This window comes from Xyrauchen texanus, chromosome 6 (assembly GCF_025860055.1).
Source record: "Xyrauchen texanus isolate HMW12.3.18 chromosome 6, RBS_HiC_50CHRs, whole genome shotgun sequence".
NCBI lineage: Eukaryota > Metazoa > Chordata > Actinopteri > Cypriniformes > Catostomidae > Xyrauchen > Xyrauchen texanus.
Genome location: NC_068281.1, coordinates 10156831 through 10183758, shown reverse-complemented (window position 1 = coordinate 10183758; position 26928 = coordinate 10156831). Strand labels below are relative to the sequence as shown.

Below are 26928 nucleotides of genomic sequence, written 5' to 3'. Positions count from 1 at the left end.
TCCGCTAGGAAGGGGAGGAGGACTTGCTGCCCTCCGCCAGAGGGCGGAGGAACGGTTGAGGACCAGGAGACAGCGTGTCCAGGTAATGGCAAACAAGTTTTCTCTCTCTCTCTCTCTCTCTCTCTCTCTCTCTCTCTCTCTCTCTCTCTCTCTGTGTGTGTGTCTCTCTGTGTTTGCCCATAAGCTCTCCCCTCTCATATCTCCCCCAGGTTCCCAGGAGGCGGGGTGGACCACCAGCCGGTGGAACGGCCAGATGGGCAGCATCTCCCCTCCAGAGATACGGGGGGGAGTAGGTCAGTCTGGATGGTGCCCCGGCCTGAATTGTGCAGGGGAGGGGTGTGATGAGGAGGGTGCATGGCCGGCGCTGAGTCAGCTGATCAGTGGGAGAGCGAGATAAAGGGGAGTCAGAGACGCCAGTTCGAAAGAGATAGACACACGCGGCCGCTATATGTGTGTGCGTCTTTTTGTTGTTGTTTTAAGTTGAATTTTGACTGCAACGTAATGTTACGTTGACTGTTCTACCTGTTCCCACCTCCTCCTTGCCCATCCTTTACCCGTTACAAGCTGTTATAAGGTTACTGATATGACATGAGACTTCATCTCATGTTATTCATCATGGTTATATATATAATGTATGTTTCAAAACTGCATTTAATTTTTTAGGAGTAAACCTTTTTTAATGAGGAAAGAATTACTGAGTGCACTTAAAAATACTGTTGCAATCAAAAATATTGTTCAATAAAGTTCATTAAATTTAGTAAAATGTTTCCAAGCAATTGAGCTTTTTCATGAACTACAAATCATCAGTTTGGAAAGATTTGTTCTAGTCTTGTACAAACTTGCATTCATTTTGTTATGCCTACCAGGTGCACTGAACTTGAAAAGAACCAAAGTCATTATGCAAGTGTACTTTAACCCAATATTAAAAAATATTATGTCATAAAACTACACAGAAAAAAAACGGATTATATAAAAAGAATTATATAAAAATATTCAAGAATTTGATTAAGAAAGCTGATTTAATAAAATTGAACAAGCACATTTCCTATTAGATTGGTCCATTTACTTGCCTTTTTCACAAACATTTTTGTTGTGTTAAGAAACTGGCTGACAATAAGCACTGAATACTCAGGGACATGTATGTGTGTATATTATATGTATATTTATTTTAAATGTGTGTAGCCTGAAAGTATTTCATTAAAATGATATATCAATGATATGCTCTGAAGTGTAATGGGTTTACTGCATTCTCCAAAGCGTCTTTGATCTGGCTTTTATAAGATTTAGTCCAGCACAGCACAGGGATGTTTAAAAGTCAGCAGCAAAGTAAATTGCTCATCTGCTGACAGGAGTTTTTAATAAAGGTGGAAATGAAAGCAGCAAAGCCCATCTGCACATAGCGATAATTCACCTGCACATACATACATAAAGCATGCGGGGAAAGGACACAGCCTTCAATACTCTAGAATGAAACACTGAAACACTGAAGTAAATGCTAAGTGTGAGCTGTAAAGAATGTGTGTGTTCTGTGATGTGTTTGACCTTTTGTGTGTGTAAGCTGTAAACAGTGTGAACTATAGGGTGAGTATATGCTTGCTTTCCAGAAAATAGAAATACTGCAAAGATATGATCTCATCACTTGGCAGTTCTGTAAAAGCCTGACCTCTTCTCCACACGTAACATTACGTAATGCACTTGCAACTAAACAAAAGGATCTAGATTTGTTGTGACACATCTGATCTGATCTGGAGTACACACAGTGTTAAATAATTGCTCATTCCTATAGCAGAAAGACATGACTGTAAATGAGTATGCGTGTGCATATGAGAGAGAACACACAATGATGGTTCTGAAAAAATTCCGCCAGCGGGACTGACAGTTACTCAACTGCTTGATTTTATGTCTAATGAAGAGAGCTAAATATATCTCACATTTGTTCATCACACAAACATTTCCACAAGCTCAGCAGAGTGTGTGATTATCACTTATGCTCTCTTGCTGTGTCATTTCATAACATATTTTCCTTCTCTCTCTGTATCGCTCAAATGAGAGGAGGCACTTCTGGATCATCCACAAAGTCTTTTGATAAAGGTCTCTCCTCGACACCACAATGATGCTGTGGCTGTGAGAACTGCATTGGTTTGGAGGAAAAGTCCTTTCCTTTGGGAACAATGTTGGCAAGACACTCAGTCAGACTTTTACCAGGTTCCACCTCCAATAATTCACGCCCAGGCGCTGCCCTGCAGAGAGAGATATCTGATTGAGATTGTTGTTTTGTTGCAGTTTGAGAGTTTATTTGTCCATAAATCTTGACTAACTGCTTAGTGAGTACATGCCTGCAAAGTCAAAGCACTCTTCCACATCACATATACTACAGAGACAGTACATATATAGGCCTAAATGATACAGCTTTCATAATATTCAATCACAGCAAGGCACTTTGACCCCCTTGACTCTAAATATGTAAATGGCCATTTAAAGACAACTGAAAATCAAAATTGGCCCCATTTACAAAGGTTAATATATAAAGGTCTTAATAAAGGTCTGTGCTCTTTTCAAGCTTGGTTCTTCAGTGCAATTTCTATGTTGGATTTTGTTTCATAAATGTCTTTCAATTAAATGAAACACCCTCCTCGGAAACAACTTTCTGTAGACGTAACTAAGCCACATGGGAGGAGAAAAAAGATAATTGGTCACACATTACAATAAGGTTCAGGATTTAACATAAGTTAACATGAACTAACAATGAACAATTTTTTAAAGCATTTGTTAATCTTGGTTAACCTTATTGTAAAGTTTAACCAGATGATTACCTATGACTTTGTGATACAACAGTTTCAGTCCACTAATTTGATTGAAGAAGAGGAGTCCTAAGGGGCTGTTCAGACGAAATGTGTTCTTGCTTTAAAAAAAAAAGAAGCTAGATGCAGCAAAACAACTGTAACAGAATGTAGGTGAAACAGTTTTAAAAGTTGTTCTTGTTAACTTGAGTCTTAAAAACAGTTCTGCATAAAAAATGCTGGATGGAAACACAAAGATGCGAATTAAGTTCACACAAAATGCATAAAAACAAGAAGATATTTGTAATTGGTACTGTTCAACCCACTCTGAGCGGGATTCGAACCGGCGTCTCCAGCATGGAAGGTGGGCATGCTAATGAGGAGGCTAAAGGCTACAGCCTCTAGCGTCAGTCACTAGTGCCTCTTGACGCCAGGGGAGTGAGGTTTACACAAACCGCACAGCTATCAAGTACCAGCTGGCTCCCATTACATTTGCACATAGATGCAACATATATTTCTATAGACTATATGGGAATATACTGTAGATGTGAATTAAAAAGTCATGTATCTTTGCCTCAACAAGCTATATAAATACATGATTCACTCAGATAATATAATCAATATCATGGCATAGCATATCAAATGTTGCTCTTTTTTTCTTCTGACATCAAAATTATTGGCTACAATTACCTCCCAGAACTGTCTGAAATGCTTTATCTCCCAGATAGAAGCATCTGCCGCTGAACGCTAGCAAATATTACGTTTTCTAGGACGTCTTGTGTATGTGTTATAAACCACAAGTAATTATTTACATTTAATAAATGAGCCACAGTGGCTTTAAATTCATTTTTATTTTTATTTTGTGCAAATTTCACCAGAAATGCTGATTTGGTCCTATGAAACACAATAGATGTAAATGCAGTTCTATTTTGCTAATTGTTTTAGCGAAACTCTGATATTTTGCATAATGAAATTAGCATAAATGTAAATTAAAAAGCTTGTGGTATTATGTCTGAATGTCAATTACTCAATATTAACTGATTGTTTTTATAGTTTTAACAGTTCATGGTTACACATGCAATGCTGTTGTACTGAATATCACCACAGCTATGATTATGAGAATCACAGACATGCTGAATGCCAGTACATCAGCACTCTTGCTTAAATATATATTCCCACTTTTCTCAATGCAGTCAAATCCCACCGGATAAAAGCAAATCCTACCATACATTATTAACCACGAAACATTTCTCTCACATTGTAGTAGCTAAATATGTTGTGACTGCCATTTAATGTTCTCCTTAAGCCAATCTGGCAGCCAAAAGTTTGGAATAATGTACAGATTTTGCTGTTTCGGAAGGAAATTGGTACTTTAATTCACCAAAGTGGCATTCAACTGACCACAAAGTAGAGTCAGGACATTACTGATGTAAAAAAACAGCACTATCACTATTTGAAAAAGGTTTTTGATCAAATCTAGACAGGCCACATTTCCAGCAGCCATCACTCCAACACCTTGTCCTTGAGTAATCATGCTAAATTGCTAATTTGGTGCTAGAAATTCACTTGTCATTATATCACAGTTGAAAGCGATTTGGTTTGTTAAATGAAGCTTAATAATATATTTGTGTTTGTTATTGAGTTGCCACAGTATGCAATGGTATGCATGTCTTAAGGTCAATATTTGGTCAAAAGTGCACAAAAAAAAAATAATTCTCTAGAAACTCGTCAGTCAATCATTGTTTTGAGGAATGAAGGCTATACAACACAATGCTTTGTTTTGAAAGAATTCATACAAACATGTACACTACAGTCTTCAAAGACAAAGGACAACTGGCTCTAACAAGGACAAAAAGAGATGTGGAAGGTCAGATGTACAACTAAACAAGAGGATAAGTACATCAGAGTCTCTAGTTTGAGAATTAGATGCCTCACATGTCCTCAGCTGACAGCTTCATTGAATTCTAACCACTCAACACGAGTTATTGTACAACAGTAAAGAGAAGATTCATGGGTGCAGGCCTTATGGGAAGAATTACAAAGAAAAAAACACTTTTGAAACAGAAAAACCAAAAAAAAAGTTTACATTGGGGAAAGAAACACAGACATTGGACAACAGATCATTGGAAAAGCGTATTATGGATTTTAAACCCATTGAGCTTTTGTGGGATCTTCTAGACTGTTAGGTGCGTGAGAAGTGCCCGACAAGACAGCCACATCTATGGCAAGTGCTACAGGAAGTGTGGGGTGAAATGTCACCTGTGTAACTAGACTAACTGACAGCTGGAATGCCAAGGATCTGCAAAGCTGTCATTGCTGCCCTCGGAGGATTGTTTGATGAGAACCCTTTGAAGAAGTTTAAGAAGTTCTGAATTTATTTTGGTAATAAATATTCATTTTTCGTTATTAATGCCGTGACTGTACAATGTGATCAGTTGAATGACACTTTGGTGAATAAAAATACCAATTTCATTCCATAAGAGCAAAATCTGTACATTATTCCAAACTTTTGGCTGCCAGAGTATATGAAACCCCAAATCTGTGACTGTACTTGTAAAACCAAAGCCACAATGTACGATTGCTTGTGATGTCCCAGAGATAATCAGAGGTGGTTTGGTGCAATATCAAAGGAAGATGTTTCACCAAAAGTGGTGACATCATTATATGATACTGAACCCAGAACAATGTAGCAAGCATTGCAGCTTTCTGTCTCTCTCACATTGACACACAAATCCCATTATGATGGATGGGGTCAAGATAACAAATAAGTCACTCATGACATCCTGTAGACTCCAACCAAAAGGCTTGTGACTTCTGCACATGACAGGGCTTTATTTAGACAGCTTGACAGGGCTTTATTTAGACAGCTTGCTGGAATGATGAGAATCTATGGTAAATTATTTCTGCTTATTACTGCAATCTCTGAGTCTGAATACCGTATTAGACCTAACAAATATACTGTAGTATTTATAGTATATCCTTTCGTTTTCTCTTTCTCCCTCTCTGGTTCTGTCACATTCTGTCAATCTTTCTCATGTTTTAAGAATAAATCACAGAAAATGTAATTAGAGCAGCAGCTGAAACCTGATTGGCTGCGGAATTACTGATAGTGTCTAATTACATTGGACTTTCTGAGTCAATCAATGTTTTTCCGGGTATATGATCATACACACACACACACACAAACACACACACATGTTGGGTTTCCATGTTTTATGGGGACTTTCCATAGACAATGGTTTTTATACTGTACAAACTTTATAATCTATCCCCTAACCCTAACCCTACCCCTAAACCTAACCCTCACCGAAAACTTTCTGCATTTTTACATTTTACATTCCTCGTGGGGACCGACAAATTGTCCCCACAACGTCAAAAAATGTGGGTTTTACTAGCCTTATGGGGACATTTGTTCCCCTCAATGTGATGTTTACTGACTGTGCTCTGATTTACTCAAGGGCAGGAACATAAACACAGGTGTGTGTGTGTGTGCTTGATTCTTAGACTTGAGCGTCTCAGTAAATAACATAGAAATAGAGAGCATCTGACCTCCCAGCATATCAGGAGGCCAGTAGTAATCAGATTCACATGATATCATCCATCAGTGTGCAGTCACAACAGTGCATGTGTGTGTGTGTGTGTGTGTGTGTGTGTGTTTACATTATGTGAGTGGAATGACACTTACAGCTTTATTTACATCTTATTTGCCTTTAACTTTAAAGTTATACCCCAGTTCCTTACTTACTATCCCTATAAACCGGCTCAAGGACACAGATATATGCGGTCACACAATGGAACAAAACCTTAAAAAATTTAATTTCCACAAAAAAATGTCCACAGCCACACAGTTCAATGCAAACTTCCATAAAGACCCTTTAGATTTGCACGAACACTAACAGGGGATATTCTTTGTGAAAGTGACCGCACAAGACCTCCACAAACATGAAGCATAGGAGTGTGTATGTGTACTTGTTAAAGTGTGCTTTAGTCCTTTAGCAGCTTTTTTTCAAAGTTACTTCACTATAGCAGGCTTAGCGTCCCAGGAGTGACCTGCAGTTCAGTGTTATGCTCAAGGACACAGCTACAAATCTTGCAATCTTAAAGGGATAGTTCACCCAAAAATGTAAATTCTGCCACCATCCCCTCACCCAAGTCTTTCCAAACACGTATGTTTTTCTTTTATCATGGAACACCAAATAACTTATTTTGAAGAATGTCCACACTTCTCTTTTTCATACAATGAAAGATAATAGGAAAGCTGCAAAAAGGTATAAAAAGTATCATAAAAGCAGTTCTATCGGGAAGACAAGCAGGCTTGAGTGAAGTTTGAGATGCCATTTATTTGATAGATGTAAAACAGGAGGTGATGTCTCTCTCTTTGGCATAGGCCCCGTCCGGCAGTCCGAGAGAGTTGTACCCGGAACCATCATGTCCTGCCGGAGATAGGAGGCAGGGGCGAGGAGCCTACCCCCCTGCGGGACAGGGCTCAACTGGTGGTGGTGGGGAGGTGGAAGTTGCAGTGTTAGCACACCGAAACAGCAATGTGATAGATTGTGAGCGGACTTATAAAGCATTGGCTTATGTGCGATTACCCAGCTAATGATGTGATGATGTACACCTGCTGGTCTTCCCGCTAGAACTACGCTCCACTTCCATTTCTTATGACTTGTGTGCTTTAGTTCATTTTCTGAAGCCATGCAATAGCTTTGTGTGCAGAAAAGGTAAAGATTTTAGTCGATATTTACACGAAAACCAGCTAAATTGGAATGATTAGCTCCCATTAAACAAGTCATGGCATTTATTAGTATGGTGCACTGGTAATCATTATACAAATTGAAGATGAACAAAATGCCAACACAGATAGCAGGATTGGTACAGACCATTTCAAGGATTATTCATGGGTTTAGGAAAGTGATGTCTTTGTGCCTTGAACATTTCCTGCTAGTTTTCAAACTCATTCAAAACAACAGCGAGAGGTGCTTCATTCATAGTTACTTTAACATGATTAACGTAACAAACATTACCACGATTGTCACTAATTTTGTATTAAAATTATTAAAATGTGGACCATGTTGTTCGGTGGCTGGATGATCTCTGGAACAGACATTAAAGTGTTTTGATATCTGAAAAAGCTACCACAAATGGACGCATGAACCACAGCAGTGAAGCACAATACATGCAGCACTAACAACTGTAACACACATCTTATCTTTGGCAGGTGAATTACATTTATGCCAACTAATTGTAAGTTTGATATGTAGAGCTCTAAAAGTGACTATAGATCGCTCCCATTATAATGAATGAAGCTGAAAACACGAAAAATTAAATCCTTAACTTTTCCACAGGTCATGGAGACAGCTTCATTGATTTTAATCAGAGCGATACAATATTAACAATCTTTCATTTGGGGAAATAATTGTGAGCATCTAAACTACGATACACTTTCATCACCTCTCTCGAGTAGACACTCAGTATCAACAAAACGTCTGGATTGTCACTTCAGGTAAACTTTTGATGTTCTTTGATAAAAGATATTAACTCATATTAACATATTAAAGCCTTATTTAAAGGATCCTGTAATGATACCGGAAATGCTTCAGGGTCAGCAGAGATCTAATTCCTTTGATATTGTTTACATTCTTGAAATGGTCTATAGCAGCATTCACTTTGATTTTGTAATTACCTTTTCTCTTTCTCTGTATTCTGGTTATGGGTCACACTGGTCGGCCTAGCAATGGGTTTCTTGGGTTTTACCTCTCCATGTGCCTAGAAAATACACAAACATATCAGATCTTTTTCGAGGCACAGAATGGTCTTATACATTGCTGATTTGGATGAAAAAAGTAAAAATCAACAAGTAAGACACTAAGTTTGTTTCAGCATGTTTCATCAATGCTGCCAAACAGGTGAAGAGTGCCGTTTTCCTGCACTCCAGGCGTACTATGCCGCAGTTGTCTTTAAAGGTTTACAAGACCGTCGTGTGTTGTGTTTTGAATGTTGGTGTGTTGGTGTGCTGGTGTACTCAAACTACTTAATTAGCTTCACTAGCAACTTCCTTGGTCAACCAGCTTTACCAGAAAGACCATGCTAGTAGGCCAGCATGATTATGCTGTTCCACCAGCTAGACCAGCACCAAACCAGCATAAACCAGCATAAACCAGTCTGGACCAGTCTGGACCAGTATGGAAATTCATGCTGGTGTAAGCTAGTCTTTTCAGCAGGGCTGAGATGATTTTTTTTTTAACAGATACATTACACACAAATTTTTTCTTAAATAAGCTTGCTGAACTTTATGGTGCACATACTGATGATTAATCAACAATCTGCAAAATCCAATTCTCTTGCACTCTTTTAAAATCAACAGTATAGGATTTTAATTTTCAAATGGCTCTATATAATAGCTTAATTATATTTTTGGACTTTATTAAGTTCCATTTAACCACATCAGGGGCCATTCAGATAGAATGCGTTCTTGCATTTAAAAAATACAATAAAATGGAACATAATGCAGGTGTCTTCAGATGTATTTTTAAAGTTTAAGTTCTTCTAACCTGACACGGTATCTAAAAAATGCAGTGCTTATGCTCACGATGTGGTGCAGCTGTCAACAATGTCAATCTTGGGGGCCTGGGTAGCTCAGCGAGTATTGATGCTGACTACCACCCCTAGAGTCATGAGTTTGAATCCAGGGTGTGCTGAGTGACTCCAGTCAGGTCTCCTCAGCAACCAAAAATTGGCCCGGATGTTAGAGAGGGTAAAGTCACATGGGGTAACATCCTCGTGGTCATGGGTGGTAAGTTGTGCATGGATTGCGGAGAGTAGCATGAGCCTCCACATGCTGGGAGTCTCTGCGGTGTCATGCCCAAACGAGCCACATGATAAGATGCGTGGATTGACTATCTCAGAAGGGGAGGTAACTGAGACTTGTCCACCACCACCCGGTGAGTAACTGCGCCACCACGAGGACCAACTAAGTAGTGGGAATTGGGCTGAACAGTTCTGAGCACGCTGAGGAAAATTTCCAGTAGAATTTCCACTTGAGCACATTTGGAATTACAAAGATTTCTCGGCATGGTTAGATAATAGTGTTCAACTGTGCTCGTGGAATTTTTTAGTATGTGGTGACGGTTGTCAATTTGCCAAAGCCAAGGTAACTCAGTTGTTTCTATGTAGTTGGCCAAGTTCATTAAAATATGGTTAGTAAAAAAATAAAAAGTATATGTTATGTGTATCTTCATGAATTTATTATGATGGTAAACTAGTACGGTACATAATTTTTTTACACGCCTTTTTGCCAGTGAGGTAGATTACGCTGGCTAGCTCAATAAAACTCATTAAAACCAGGGAAAAAAGCAGTCTTAAAAACTGAAATGTGTGATCATCCTTCATAGCACACTTCCTCCGATGTTTAACTTTCACGGCGTCTCCAACTGATGGAATTATTCTGTACATTCTAATCCTGATTTCACAGCACCCCAGTGGAAAAGAAACCGAATAGTGCTAATTGGCCAGGATCGGCATGGTTCACAACGAGAATCATTCAGCCTGATGGTGGAAAACTGGCTATAATCAGTGCAGGAATTTACTCCCTATAAATATGATCTTGGATGAAAATGGCTTTTAAAGACATTAGAAGAGTGTTTGAGAGGTGTGTTTCAGGTGTAGTGAGCTGTACCAGGTGCAGGGTGAGGAGCAGATGGCCGGTGGTTTGGGATCTCTGTGCTATGCTGCTGTCAGGTTTCACTTCTGCAGGCAAAACCAGCTGGAACACCTGCACACATGCACACACTTTTATTAATGTGTAGTTTCAAGCACTTGCCACTGTAAATGTGATCTACAGTATCACCGGTAATAAAACTCATAACCATCAATACTGAGACAGTCACACACACACACACACACACAAACACACACACACGCAACACTAGGGTGTGGTGGGGCGAGGGCTGTTACTAGTGCAGGTATGTGGCCGATTTGTGGGGAAATGAAGCAGAATAAAGAGTGCAGATTTACTGCCATTAATCAGCTTTAAAGGTCAAACTCATCAGAGGAGAGATATAAATGGAAAAAGAGAGAAAGCGAGATGGATAGTCTACCTTTCCTTTGACAGTCACTCTCACATATGTTGGCTGAACATCCACATTCAGCAGTGAGGTATCCATATGTCTACAGTACAGAAGAGACCAATAGTGCATGTTGTTATAAGAAAATGTTTGCCAAGGCTAATACATCGAAAATCCAGTCTATTAAAAGAAAAAAGGTAAAACTTTACAATAAGGTTTCATTCGTTAACATTAGTTATTGCAATAGGTACCATAAACTAACAATAACCAATATGTTTTTACAGTAAGTATTAATCTTTGTTAATGTTAGTTCATAAAAATACAATTGTACAATATTAGTTTATAGTGCATTAACTAATGTTAACATATGCAACTTTTTATTTTAAAAATGTAATAGAATATGTTGAAATTAACATTAACCAAGAATAATTTTTAGTTTTTATCCAGTGTTAACAAATGGAACCTCATTGTAAGTGCTACCGAAATAAATAAATTCTAGTAAATCATCATTGACTGAATAATAACTGGATAGTGGTAATTGTTGGGGAGGACAAGCACTGACTATTTGGGGGAACGACTTATCCTCAAAAGTGTGCTAAATCTGACAAAACATCCTTTTGCAGACATTCAGAGATGTCCACAACTGGTAAATAATATAAATACTGTTTATTTTCTCTAGAAATGCAAAAATATATATTTTAGACGTAGGGTTAGTCAATAGTAATTGTAATTAGCACCAAATACTCATTTAGGTAGATAAATAAGTGTGTGTCTGTGTGTGTAGTACCTGTAAACATGTAAATCCAGCAACATGCAGTTGTTGTTCTCATCCTCGGTAAGACTGAAGTCCATCCTTGTAGACAGAAATTAGATGGAATAAATATTTCCAACCTCTCGTGTTAGTGAGTGTTTATGTGTGTGACATCATTTTGGGTTTTCTCTTTAAAAAAAAAAACATGTGCACATTGACCCTAATTATTTGAGTTCAGCGATTTCATTACAATTACACTCTAATATTTTAAGAGAAAAAAAACTGCAAGGTGAACCAGACATTGTGGTGATAATTACAAGTCTGGCTACACAAGACCAGTGTGTGTATGTATGCTTATTTGTATGTAAATGTTTGTGTGTGTGACATTGTATTTTAATTTGCGTGTATACGTTTGTGTGTGCGTGTGTGCATGCGTGCATACTTGGGCTCATTGATGTTCAGCACTCTTCCCTCTGCAGTAATCAGAGTTCTGGGGAGTTTGATTTCAGGCTTCTCCCTGTAGAAATGCAGAGGTGCATGTAAGTGAATGCGTTTAGAGCAAAGTGTACATCAAACAATTATTGTAGGTTATACGGCACTGTCTGTACACCTGACGAGCATCCTCTCAAGTAAAAACCCCTGTAAAACTGAGCTGGCATATAACTCAACTTCTACAACCCCAAAATAATCCAAAACATGAATACATCAACATCCTGTAATGACTCCCCCCACAGATAGGCGATAGGAAAATGCTGTTAGAAACCTTTTGTTCTGTCTCCTCATGATTACAGACCACACTTTGATTATACTATAATTTTCATTAAGAACAATGTAAAGATGTAGGAATTGGCTCTGTTGAAACATCACAGTCATTGTTGCATCAACGTGGTCTCAGTGGATCTGATTCAGTGACCATTACAGTTATTTAAATCCCCCTCTCTCCTAGAGAGTGCAAATACCTCTCTCTGTCTTTTGCCTGTTTTTTCTCCTCCAGATGGCGATAAACCTCTAGCCTAGACTCTGGTGTGAATGGACACGGCTTTTCCCAGAATTCCCTTTCCTGATCCTCTGTGTCTGTATCAGACTTTGAGCTGGAATCTTGGTTCTGGTGGGTCTGTGTCCCATTTTGGTTCTCAGAGACTGACCTGAGTGAAATAATCATCACAGGTAAGAACACAAGTAGAGAAGAAACTCTTAGAGAAAAAAGGACAGCATCTCTGAAATGGTATAGTTCTATTAAAAGATCACAATGAAATAAGTCACATCTAGAAAATTTGAGATCTTAAGGAGGTTACAGAAAAAAAGGACATTTGTAGGAATTATAAAATGACATTCAGGGGGATCAATTAAAATAAAGGAATTACAAGTCATTTCTAGAGCACAATCTGTTGAGATTCATCTTGTCCAGTCCAAATTATGTTCTGGTACTTATAGCCAAACAACAACAGTCTTAAAGACTTTCTAGTTCTATGCGTTCTGATGTACTTACTGGTTTATTTGAGGATGGCTCTGATCTTGGCACTGATCTTCTCTCAAGCCACTCCCCTTCTGTTTCTCTCTTTTCTCTAAGTACTCCGCCTCCTGCTCTAAAACACGCCTCCTCACTTCATCTAGTTCTTGCAGGGCCTGAATACGCTCAGCTCGTCCGATTGCTTTCCCATCCAACCACTGCAAGGAGTAAAAACAATAATTCAGTCACAACACAAGGCTGAAAATCTCTTTCTCTTTCTCTCTCAGTACAGTACCTGTAGTTGAGGCAGACATGCAACCACATACTCTCTATATCCCTGGAACTCAGTACAGGGGTTCCCCACCAGGTAGAGCTCTCTAAGATGAAGGTTTTGCTTCAGAGACTCCACACTGCTCAGCTTACCCACGAAATTCACTGTCAGGTCCAGTTTCTGTAAGCTCTCACAGCCTGTCACACACACACACACACACACACACAACACACACACATACATTTTACTGGAGTATAAAATGTGACTGGTTTTAGTTGTGTTAATACAGAATTTTTGCACCAAAACACCATTACCAACATTAAACAGGTGCAGCAGAACAGCAGAAGTCAGTGTCAGAAATTAACTTTGACATTATGGGTGTATTTTACCCTTATGGGGGGTATTTTTTGTTATAAATGTTTATTCATTTAATGGGAGCAAAGACCCATGAATAATAATGTTGGGTTGTGTAAGAAATAATAATAATAATAATACAAATAATAATAATCTAAACTAAACCAGTTATTATTAAACTGATGTGACCTCCACAAATGCAAAACAGAATATGAAACACAGTCAGTCACCTTCTAGATTCTCAATGACTTCAACATTGTTCAGTGCCAGATTTAAATATTCCAGCTTCTTCAGTTTACTCACATTTTCTGCAGAAACACAGTTATAACAAACAGTATTATGTAAGTCTATGCGTTTGGTTTATTCATTCATGCTGATATGTACGGGAATGTCTGGTTACCTATCTTAGGAATGAGGTTGTTTTGTAAGTAGAGGATTTTGAGGTCTCTGCACCAATTGTGGATGTGCTCTATCTTCTCAATGTCCTGCTGATGGAGCGAAACCTCCTCCAGGGAGAAGATCTCACCGTTATTGTGCTCTGCTCTGCGGCGGATCAGATCCTCGCTGACTGATCAGAGGAGAGAGACTATCAGTTTACCAGCAGCTGAACCACAACAATGCCATTAAAGTTGATCTGTGAGACAATATTGGTTCAAACTCCATATAATACAATATGACTGATTTACTGTGTAATTAAAAGAAAATATGTTGCCTGAACATAAACAAATAATGAACTTACTTCGGACCATGACGTGCTCGTGTCAGCGTGTTCGGCGTTGCTACAGAAACGGACGCGCTGCAGGAGCTCGTGCATGTGTGTTGTAGGCGGCGTTGTCGTGGAAACCTTCAAGTTCTAAATAATCTCTGGCAACATTCAAGTGACTCGGACAATCAAACAGTATTACTATAATATTACTAAACCATTGTTACTATATGGATACTATTACAACCATCTCTGTGGTAAAAACTATGGATAATTGTATCAAAACCTTGGTTTCTGTCCAAAGGTCAATACAGTAATGGTTACAATACCCGTTCTTGGTTTGAGAAACCGCTACAAACGTGAGTGAGCTGCCCGATTCAGTTGCTGCGGCACTCCAAATAAACACAGCAAACACAGTGTATGAATGTGGTATTCAACTGTTCCAAGGCTTCAGGAATTATTTGGTTATTTGGAGAGGTCGTAAAGTGTAGTGGGCGTGCCTTGTAGTAGACTTGCAGGACGCAGACACTTCTCAACAGGTGTAAATATGTCCACTAGGTGGACATATAACAAAGAGTTTCAGAAAATGCAAAGCTGCAATGAAACACTAGAGGGTGCTCTCAGCTCGTTTCCTTTGTCAGGCTGAGCGGTACTCTCTAGAATAGATGTTCACAAGCGGTTATTTTCCTGAAAAGAACTGCAGTTGAGGAATTTTCCCTAAAGAACTTTCCCCACAGCTATGAGTAGAGCTGATATTTCTGCTCTGGTAGAAATAGTTCACCGAAAATTTTAAATTATCTTATAATTTACTCACCCTCATGCCAGATGTGTATGGCTTTCTTTGTTCTGCAGAACACAAACGAACATTTTTAGAGGAATATTTCAGCTCTACAAGTCCTCAAAATGCAAGTGAAATTTTGAAGCTCCAATAAGCACATGAAGGCAGTCCTTCAGTATGTGTGGGTGAGAAACAGTTTATTATTATTTTATTATTATTTTGTTTTTTAAATACTCCTCCCTTTGCCCATTAGGTGGCGATATGCGGGAAGAATGCTAATCGACAAAAACAAAAGAAGAAAGTGAATGTGGAGATTGATAGTAAAAAAGGACTGAAGTATTAATCTGTTTCTAACCCACACCTATCATATCGCTTCTGAAGACATGGATTTAACCACTAGCGTCGTGTGGATTACTTTTATGTTGCCTTTATGTGATTTTTGAGCTTCACAATTTTGGTACCCATTCACTAGCATTGTGAGGACCAACAGAGCCGAAATATTCTTCTAAAAATCTTTGTTTGTGTTCTGCAGAAGAAAGAAATTCATACACATCTGGGATGCATGAGGAGGAGTAAATGATGAGAGAACTTTCATTTTTGGGTGAACTATTCCTTTAATGTCTCCTTGTGGTCCACTTACAAAAAAAAAAAGGGAATGAGTCAAGAAATACAGGCTAATTATGAAATAATTAGTTTCATTGATAGTTCCAGATGTTACAGAGTATTTCATCTGATAAAGCAACTTTATTTAGAAGAAGACAAAAATCCATTCAATGTGAAAATGCAGAAAAAGCAGCAAGATATCTGAAACTATTTGTTTACTCTTGAAGCTGATAAAGTACAATATAAGCATACAGTATATATTGTTTATTTTGTGTAGCTGTAGTTTTTGAATATAACTTGAGTTCTCTCTCAGAAATTAAATTGCAAAATTTTGTATGACATGAAATATCTAGATCAAACAAACATAAATGAACAACTATAAAATGAAACAATAACAAAATTAAAATGGCACTAGTGTTACAAAAAAGTTTCCAAAATATTTTATTTGAAATAAATAATTGCACATTGAATATTGTACTGTATATTGTGTAATTGTATGATGTTTTCTGAGCTACATTTACTGAAATTGAACACACAAATCTTCAGAAATGTGCACATGTGAAATCTAGAAATGCAAGTCATCACCTTAACTTAATTGAATTATAGAAACTTTTTACATACAATTAAATGTCTTTCATTCAGAATAAGTTAGTTTCATTAAGATAACATAATTAAGTAGGATTAGGTCAAATTGATGCACTATATCATTTTAATCTCAAATTCATTAAGTTAATCAAACTTGTTTTACCAGTTTCTATGTTGGTCCAACTTAATTTTATTAAGCATAGTATAATTTGAAATATGTGTAATGGTTCACTTTTTATTTACTTTTTAATTGATTTTTTATTTGTTTTAGTGAAGAACACATGCAATTCTACCTTTTTTAATATATTTAATGATTGAGATGAACAAATTTAGAAGAGACTGGTTAATGCCATAGCATTGACACAGTAATTGCTCACTGAGAAAAGCCAGAGACTGTTTAGCTCAAGATGGAGCAATTGTATTAAAATAAATGGGAGACATTGGAACACCCATTATGGCAGATGTAGAAAAAGAAGTCCCACCTTACAGTTAATAGAGCCAATCGAATGCACATGCACATTAGCTGGACCAGCCAGTAAAAAAAGCACTGAAGTCTTTCATTTTGCTCAGAAATGCAAAATTTCAATGAAAAGGTGATATGATTTGTGTCATTGATGCATCTCTATTTTCCTACTTATTCTCTACAATCATTATTAGATCAGTTATAACATTTTTACTCTGAAATTTGGTATTTGTTTAATCTCTGAATCATCAACCCATTCACTCTGTATCATATTGTTAGATCATACAGTTCAACTTCTGATCCTATAATGAAAAATAATTTTAATATTAAATTAAACCCAAACCCAGGATAGAGAGGCTGAGTGAATGTGGTGTGGACTCTGTGGATGAGGGTCATTGTGTCAGAGACGCTGTAGAAGGACAGACTTCCTGCACTGTGATCCAGATACACTCCAATTCTAGAGGAGCTGGAGACTACAGGGAGTTTGGTCTTTACGTTATTGTGCCAAAATGAATACTCCGAGTCAGAGCAGGACAAACTCCAGGACTGGTTATTACGTCCAAACACACATTCAACGCCATCTCCCTTCCTGCTGATGCTCTTATATGACAGTGATACATCCACTGCACCACCCCACACAACTTCCAAGTAACAGCGTCCACACACACTGTTTTTACACAGCACTTGCTCCACACCATCAAATCTATCTGGGTGATCAGGATATGGCTTTGCTGTGTAAGTTATCTTTCTTATCTGCTCAGAAAAACAGACCAGTTTGTTCATTGTGTTGGGATCCAGGGTGACTTGGTGAGAATTTGATGAAGACAAAGTATAATCCACATGTAAATCTGGTAAACTGGATTTCAATCACCACACTAGATTTTCTGGTACATTTAAAAAAAATTATTAAAAAAAATAGCAACTAGCAACTGGAAAAATAGCTGTCACAATGTCCCGGAGTAAAAAAAGAGCTCACCCCCATTTACGTGTTCTGGTGCCGAGATATGGCAGGGTCATGAAGATACTGGCTACTTGCTGGCCCATGTGAAAAGAGCCAACTCTCAAGGGCATTCTTATCTGAAGATATCTCTCTGATCCATTTTCAGTTGCTAGGGTGTTATGGGTAGTTTAGAGAGCATCTCAAAGCAGCTGTTAAAAGGCAGTTGAGCCCACCCCAAGACAAACATGTAGAAATTAGAATTGAAATCACTTGTATATAAATTATGTAATTATTTTGGCTGTTTTGTTTTCCATCTGTTTGTCTTGAAGAGTCTTTTTGTCATGATATGAATGTATCCAACTTGTAAGCTGCTCAGTATTAGTGCACAGAAAGTGATGCAACTGACACATGTTGAGCTGGATTGTCAACAGGGATTTGAAAGAAAACCAAGTCTAATACCAAAGCTTTGTGTGATCCAATGGATTTATTGAACATTTGCTGGAAATTTGCAGAGCAGGTACACACTGTTTTGAAACTTTTCAAAGTATGTAATATGCATTAAATTCTAGACCAAGAATTGAAGTGTGATTTAAAAAAAAAATGTTTTATTAAAAGTGTACTATGTAACTATTCAATGTTCAAAACAAAACATTATGAGAACAATTCTCTGAGATTAAAAGTCAGATTTACATTTGATAGTCAAGGAATAAACACAAATGTTGTAAACACTATAATAAAAGACTTCTAATAACAAGTAAATTAATTCATATGATTTTACATACACCGACAAACTGTCCACAAAAATCACACACGTCTTATTGATATGATTCATGTTGTTACTGTCAATTATGATTATTCCACATAAAATCAATGAGCATTAAGGGGTGTTGTTGACACAACGTAAAGCTGATTTATCATGGAGCTTAAACCTGTAATGTGACTATTATTTGTGGGTTCTCCGTATCTTCTATATTTTTAGGTCACACAGTGTTGCTTTTGCAAACCATGAACCAAATGCATAATTAAACCAAAACCCAGGATAAAGAGGCTGAGTGAATGCGGTGTGGACACTGTGAATAAGGGTCATTGTGTCAGAGACGTTGTAAAAGGACAGAGTTCCTGCACTGTGATCCAGATACACTCCTATTTTTGAGGATTTAGGGACTACAGGAAGTTTAGTGTTTATGTTATTGTGCCAGAATGTGCAACTGATATCAGAGCAGAACAAACTCCAGGACTGACCATTACAACCGAACTCACAATCCTGATCCCGTCCCTTCCTGCTGATGCTCTTATATGACACTGATATACCCACCCAACCAATCCTCTCAACCTCCCAGTAACAGCGTCCACACACACTGTCTTTACTCAGCACCTGGTAATGATAATCAAATCTGTCTGGATGATCAGGATACGGCTGGATGCTTCTAGTGGTGGCAATCACTCTGTTCCCCTCAGACAGACAGAGGTTTTTATGCACTGTGTTTTCATCTGGGTTGAATTGACGGAAATCTGATGAAGACAAAACCAATCATGCAAACCAAATCATGCAAAGAAAATCTTAATTACAATAATTAACATTACCTGGATCTTTCTTTTTGCTTTATTGTTATGTTTTTATTTTAATATACAATGGGGTCTAAATGTCTGAGTCCTTGTTGAAAATCTGGGTTTTAAAATATAATTAAACCTAGAAATAATTAGAAAGTTTTAGGATTAGAAACATTTAAGACTAAGAAACTTTGTGATGTAAAATGAATAAGAAATAAGATGCTCTCATTAAAGCAAAATGTGGGCATACATAAAATAAATAAAATGAATGTTAATTTTTAAAATCAGCTTTCAACATAAATTGTTATGTTGATAATATAATTTGTAAAGAAAAAAAAAAAGTTGTAAATTAGAAAATTGTGACTAGTAAAGTGAAACTCACAAGAAAAGTGGACTTAGACTTTTGAACCCCTAAGGCCATAAAATATACTTAATCGTTTGGAAATATGCCTTTGACCATCTACATCACAATCATTTGTCCTATAGCATGTGTTTGTTTTATTAGTGACTTACACTGAAGGAACTCCTCCCTTCTCTTGGGTTCAGGGTTGGAAATGATCTCAATAGTTGTCACTATGGAGATCAACATCAGTGTGAATATTAAGCAAAGACCATTATGTGTATCCATTCAATATTTTATTTTTAGTATACTCTGCATTTTCATGTGTGTCAAAATGTGTTTGAAATGTTACTTAGAGTGATGTTTCATACTTTACCTCTATCAGATATATTTTGTATCTCCTCTTTGCAGAAATCCTCAATTTGCTCTTTCAGATGAGAGACAGACTTTTCTATACCATCAAATGAGGGGAGAGAACTGACAGCGAGTTTGGCTGAGTCTGCAGATTCAGGAGTGACGAAGAGAGACTGGAAACTCTACAAACACAAAGACGAACAACAGAAACATTTAAGTCACAGGAACAATCTTAATATTAACTGCTCAAAAGAAGCTCCCTAATAATATACTACTAAAAGACCACTCTCCTGTCTTTCAGCTCTCGGTTACCTTGAGGAAATGGATGTGATCCTCTGTGTGTGAAAGCTGCTCCAGTTCAGCATCTCTCTTCCTCAGATCAGCAATCTCCTGCTCCAGTCGCTCCAAGAGTCCTTCAGCTCGACTCACTGCAGCCTTTTCCTGATCTCTGATCAGCTGTGTCACCTCAGAGCGGCTTCTCTCAATGGAGCGGATCAGCTCAGTAAAGATCCTCTCACTGTCCTTCACTGCTGACTGTGCAGATCGCTGTTAGGACACACAGAGAGAGGACCATCAGCTCTTACTGGTACCTCACACAGCCTGTTACACACAGTGGGGTTCAGTGGGACTGGGAAGTGCTCCAGCACTGGGCTCCTCACTGACTGATTGGAGGAGAGTCCTAACTGAGTGTGAAACAGCTCTTCCAGCAGCCAGCAGTTGTTCTTCTGCTCAAAACTCACCTTGTGAGACTCCACAGTCTCTCTCAGCTCCTGAATCTTCTCCTGTCTTTCCTGGATTTTCTGTCTGAATTTCTCCTGAGTTTTATCCAAGAGTTTCTGTATAAAACAAATATTACAAACATGATATATTTAAATATTGCAATTATTTTTCACACATTAGTGTAATATTGACAAATTAGTTAAGTTATTGTTTTACGATCATTGTGTAGTTCAAAGTCTATTTGCCACATGCTCACTTTGGATGGCAGTTAATTATAGCCATTGCTGTGTGAGAGACTGTTACAAAGATGAATAGCTACATACAGTAGTATGGGAGCATTGCAGTTATTATTATTATTTAGTACTACATCACAATCATTTTTACTCTGTAGGTAGTATAGGATCATAAATACATTTCTATTATTTAGTATAAGCATTTGCATACCTGTGTCTGTTTCAGTTCATACCTGTTTCTTTTTCCATTCTTCTGCAACTAATACAGTGTCATGGGTTTTGTGCTCGTTCACCATACATAGTGTACAAATACACAGATGGTCAGTACGACAATACAAATCCAGCAGTTTATCATGTTGTGGGCAGATCATCTGCTGCAGTCTTGGAGTAGCAGCAATCAAATTGTGTCTCTTACTTTTGAAGAGATTCTCATGTTGTTCAAGGTGATTTTTACAGAAAGAGTTCAGACACACCAGACAGGACTTAACAGCTTGATATTTTCTCCCAGTACAGACGTCACACTTCATATCTGCAGGTTCACTATTATATTGAGCAGGATGAGCTGCTTGGAGTTTTGTCTTCTTGAGTTTCTCCACCACTTCAGCCAGCATGGTGTTTTTACCTAAAACAGGTCTCGGAGTGAAGGTCTGTCTGCACTGAGGGCAGCTGTAGACTCTCTTCTGATCCTCCTGATCCCAATAGACTGTAATGCAGCTCATACAGTAACTGTGACCACAGGGAATGGTCACTGGCTCCTTCAGTACATTTAGGCAGATTGAACAGCTGAATTCATCCTGAGACCATGAAATTCTGGCTTCTGCCATTTTACTGCACAAATAGACACATACAGCAGTATGTTTAGTCTGAACTAGGGTGTTTTCTGGTTCAATGTTGAGGAAATATGTGCAGGTGTGACAAACAGGTGTGTCAGTAAGGTAATAAAAAGGTCCACTTTGTGACAACCTCATAGACAGACTCTGAGAGTGTAAAGAATGCAAACCTACAGTGAACCAGTGGAGGTCACTCACTCACACGACACGGTTCAAAGCAGGGGTGGGGAACCTCTTTCCTATTAAGAGCCCTACACATATTTACAAAATTATTCTCAGGCCATAATATAGCTTGCAATTTCTGATTCTGGGTTGAAATGAACATATACATTCTGTTGCGTGCATAAGCACCTAAAAAAAATTATTTTATACATTATTTTGCAATGTTATTATTTTTAATCATTATTAAAAGATTTTATATATATGTAACCCCTATCCACCAACCATTTGCACTAAGCCAGAGTTTTTTGATAAGGAACCGAGTTCTTTTATTTCTAAATGATCTTTAAACCCTGTCTTCTAATATGGATTAACCTACAAGGAATCACTTTATGCAAGCAGTCTGTTTACTTATAGCATATTGTTGTTTATAAATTACTTTTAAACTAAAAAACACCCACACACAAACTCACAAATAAACGTTTAAACCAATAAATATTGTATTAAATGTCAATGAAATTGAACTTTGTATTTAAATTAAATGGATCAAGAAAGTGAATTTGAAAATGTAAATGAAAACAACAAAAAAAAACTAATAAAATGTCAAAACAAACCTCTTAACAGTAACTAAACACGTTTTACAGTTTCACGCCAGGATTTTCAATTTTAAGTCACTTTCTGAATATATTTAACTCACTAAAGTTAATCATATAGGCATAAACCTTTTCTAATTTCTGTTTAACTTTAAGTTATACTATCAAATTACCTTATAACTCCGTATAACTTTTGTAAGCTTTACTAACCCTTTTAAGCTTTTAACATAATTCAAAAATACACAAAATGGAAAGGAAAAAAAAACAGTCACAATATCATTAGTGCACTCGAATGTGTACACACATCCCACCCCGTTGCAGGCAGGCCTGATACGGAGCTTGAGTGCGTAGTGGCCGAGAAAACTAAACTGGCGCCTTTGCTCCAGAGAGCAAACACAAATAATGTTTAGATGGTAACCTCAATCTGGTTGCTAGTTTGCGTTGAAACACGTCCGCATTCATCACATTGAAATGGTCCTGACGCCCGTTTCACACATAATCCGTGTGCAGTGCGTATGCGTTACGTATGCGGTGCGTAAACGGCTTTTTTTGCCCCCATGAAGTGCAACAAAAGTAAGAAAAGCTATTATTTCACAAAGGGCCCTTTTTCAAGACTTTTAGTGAAGGGCAGAGCCATATAGAGAGAGAGTTGCGACAACGGAAGTTCTAAATGCTTGATCGTCACGTGATTCACGTAGACTTCAGATAGTTCCAGGAAGTGCTTTGGCGGGCATTTCAAACTGTTAGAGTAGAGTGACAGAACTGCGATTTCTGGTAATTAGTAGTCAGTAAATGCATTTATTTTATATATTTATGTAACACACCGACATATGTATGTAGCATGAGTATGTTGTTACAGCGATGTTTTTTATTTAAAGATCAAATCAGCTAATATTTGAGGATTAGTGTTCACTTACTGTTATTTGCCTCAACTTATTTCAGGCTAGGGTTTCTGTTGCCTTTTTATGTTACCTCATGTTCATTTTTTTCACTAATCTCATGGTAACTAATGTCATATTTATGACTTTTCAGATAGTACAGAGACAGGCTGGTGACAGGTGATTTCCAGCTCGCACCGCACAATGGGTCAATGAACTATTAACTATTAGCAGCAGTTACGTAAATGTAAAATTTAGTGAAATGAAGCTTATTGTTTACAATTCTTACAATTCTATATATAGTAATATAATTATTTATGTATTATAAATATTACATATCTAATGTATAATTCTTACAATACTTATTCATATACACAATTTATTCAGCTTTAAAACAACTTAAGCATACTCGTATATAAACTGCCGTTCAAAAGTAATGAGGCTGAAAATTCAGCTTGGCATCACAGGAGTAAATTACATTTTAAAATACATTAAAATAGAAAACAGTTATTTTAAATTGTAATAATATATTATTATTACTTTTTTTGTATTTGTATTCAAATAAATACAATAACTATTTACAGCAATTCATGAATACATTTCTAATAAATTAAATAGCATGCCAAGCATTTTGTATGTGTCCTTTCTTTCATGTTGTCGTTGCATAGTCTTCACCATGGTTTGCTGTGCTGCATGGGGATGCTCCAATCAGCTCAGAGAAAGGTGTGTGAATGTATGGCTTCCCCACTGACATGGAGAGGAGAAAAAAATGGTTGGCTCAAGTCAGCAGGAGCAATCTAAATATAAATAAAAATTACAACAACAAAAAAATGTGTGAGGTATTTGCAAAGATTTTACAATTAATAGGGTGTTCAGTTACTAACTTTATCCAGCTCCAATCCTTGCCTAATCTGTTAGTTATCCGATAACATCCCTTATCTCCTAATTTAATGAGTAATACTCAACTATAAGGTTTTAATTTACAAGTTATTTTTATTTAGATGTACTGATAATATACAGAATAAGATAATATTATTCTTTAAACGTCTCACCTTTTAAAAGTGCGTCGCAAACGGTTTGTTCTGATGCATCTCTACGGTGTTTGCTGCTACTTCCGGGAACTATTGAGAGGCTCCACGAGCCGCCATTGCTGTAAAAAAAAACGTTCCATTGGAGTCAATGGAGTTGTCGCAACTCTCTCTTTATATGGCTCTGGTTTTTCACATGTACACCCCAACCAAACTCTAATATAGGAAAGAAAGAAAAAAACAATACATATTAAACATAAACATATTTCAAATTACAAAAGAAAAATGAAACAAAGCATTTTCTCAAAATTTCACCCTCAGTAAATATAGAAAATGACAAATATATTCCTCAGGGTTATATATATATATAACAAATATATATATTTGTTTTAATTTTTTTATTATTATTAAAATGTGTTTTTGTTTGTTTGTTTGTTTTTTTTTTACAGTTTATGGAATCAAGGTATTTTTTGCTTTTCAAATTATTTCTCGAATGCCTCTGGGGCCAGGTAAAATGGTCTCTCTGGCCTTATATGGCCCTGAGGCCTTACATTTCCCACCCCTGGTTTACAGAAAAGCTCCAGCTTAATATATATGTTAAGCTCAATCAACAGCATTTTGTGACATAATGTCATTTATCACAAAATGTATTAAGACTTGCCCCTCAATTTCTGTAAAAAAATAAATAAAACATAAAACAATTCTAGGTTGCAGTGAGGCCTTTACAATGAAAGTGAATGTGGCCAATTCGTAAACATTAAAATGCTCAATGATTAAAAGTAGTCTATGGCCACAAGACATAAAACATTTGTGTGTTAGCATGGTTTTAATGTAATAAAATCACTTACTAACCTTCTTAGTGTAAAGTTATATTCAATTTTACAACTCCGTTGCCATGACGACATTACGTCGGAAACCCTGAACTCCCGCAATGTTGATGCATTAAACTTAATTGCGCAAGTTTTAACAGAAAAATTCCAATGTAAGTGCTTTTATAAAATTATAATCTTCACATTTCTGCCTTTCAACCTTATAAAAAAAATTGACCCGTTCTCTTCCATCGTAAGTGCCTCACTGTAACCTCAATTTTTGCTTCTTTTTAAAGAAAAGGAGCGACAAGTCAAAGTTATTTTTTATGGTAATCAACATAATGCTACAAATGCTGTCGATTGAGCTTAACTTGTATTGAGCCAGGAATATTCCTTTAACATGAACATTAAAATATAAATATATATTGTAGTAGCCCTATTATAAATCCTTTACAGCACTCTGATATATAGGCTTAAATGAGATCTTATATAGAACTGTTCTTGATTAATCTGCTGATAAATATTTTTTGGTTTCAAGGAGTTAACTTAATATAAATGTATATAAATAAAAAAATAAAATTCTGCTATAGCCCTAACATAGGCACCATAGCGACTTGCAGTACAGCTAAACATTGATGCGGACCATCTGCCGTCTTTTGAATCAAAGGGATAGTTCACCAAAAAATAAAATTTCTCTCATCATTTACTCGCCCTCATTCCATCCCAGATGTGTATGACTTTCTTTCTTCTGCAGAATGCAAATTATGATTTTGAGAAGAATCTTTCAGCTCTGTAGGTCCATACAATACAAAGGAGGAGGAGGGGGCGTAGTGACGGAATAATTGACAGCTGCTGTCAGACTCTATGTTATTATTATTCCTCACACGCTCGCAAGACGACATGTACATGAATCTGGCATGGTGAGCTGGAACCTGCTTACGTCAGCTGTCACCGCTTACGTCACGAAGTACCGCAACAGCCAATAGGAAAATTAAACTGCAGTAGACACCGTTCAACCTGAAGAGGGCAGCACTCAGACGTTTTTACGCCATATGTTGTAGAATTAAAACACTTCATACACAAATGTCAAAAAAATTACTTGAATCAATGACCACTACTCATAAAGCCCCATGCTTACAGATCATTAACTAAAAAAAGTTGGTTTAGGGTTTAGTTACCCTTTAAGGTCTATTTGAGTATTTACGAAATTATTCGCGGGCCATACTATTGCTTGTAATTTCTTATTTGTGGGTTGAAATTAATGTCACACACCAACAACACTAAAAGGGCTGTCTATTATACAATATTTTGTGTTGTTATCATTTAAAATTATTTTTAAACATTATTTGAAAGGAATTTTTTTTTCTAGGTTAACTGAATCAAGGACAATTTTTGCTTTTCAAATGATTTCTCAAATGGCCTCGCGGGCCAGGTAAAATGGTCTCGCGGGCTTTATACGGCCCTGAGGCCTGACGTTTCCCACTCCTGTCCATCACTCTCAGATTGTGAAAGTGTGAAGTTACAGAAGATAATCCAGTAGAGGGCGCTCACAGACACTATGGAATTTTCCATGTCTGCTTGTTTTGCCAAACTTGATGCAACACATTCTAGTACATGAACCCATCATAGACTCAAGCATTGTAATTGATTATGTATTTAAAAAAATTATCTTGAAATTGGTTCTAAAAATTA

The 26928-nt window shown here is 37.1% G+C and overlaps 2 protein-coding genes across 4 annotated transcripts; both read right to left on the bottom strand.

Annotated features, from left to right (window-relative positions):
* Positions 1-1074: 1074 nt before the first annotated feature.
* Positions 1075-14775, bottom strand: dnaaf11 (dynein axonemal assembly factor 11). The gene is made up of 12 exons (XM_052129277.1): positions 14409-14775; positions 14070-14237; positions 13900-13977; positions 13340-13512; positions 13084-13262; positions 12554-12739; positions 12037-12111; positions 11631-11696; positions 10877-10946; positions 10456-10551; positions 8464-8546; positions 1075-2240 (listed from the first exon to the last, which is right to left on the bottom strand). Exons 1-12 carry the CDS (start codon positions 14416-14418, stop codon positions 2042-2044), a joined length of 1383 nt encoding a protein of 460 aa, XP_051985237.1. The 5' UTR covers positions 14419-14775; the 3' UTR covers positions 1075-2041.
* Positions 14776-18214: 3439 nt separating this feature from the next.
* LOC127645610 (tripartite motif-containing protein 16-like protein) lies at positions 18215-23186 on the bottom strand. 3 transcript variants are annotated; one of them, XM_052129276.1, is made up of 7 exons: positions 22826-23186; positions 21173-21767; positions 20727-20822; positions 20299-20532; positions 20009-20168; positions 19806-19865; positions 18215-19253 (listed from the first exon to the last, which is right to left on the bottom strand). In XM_052129276.1, the coding sequence occupies exons 2-7, from the start codon at positions 21761-21763 to the stop codon at positions 18709-18711; spliced, it is 1686 nt and encodes a 561-aa protein (XP_051985236.1). In that variant the 5' UTR covers positions 21764-21767; positions 22826-23186; the 3' UTR covers positions 18215-18708. The 3 variants fall into 3 exon arrangements, with proteins under 3 accessions (XP_051985236.1, XP_051985235.1, XP_051985234.1); XM_052129275.1 differs by having other exon boundaries at positions 22940-23186; XM_052129274.1 differs by having other exon boundaries at positions 21173-23186.
* Positions 23187-26928: the final 3742 nt, after the last annotated feature.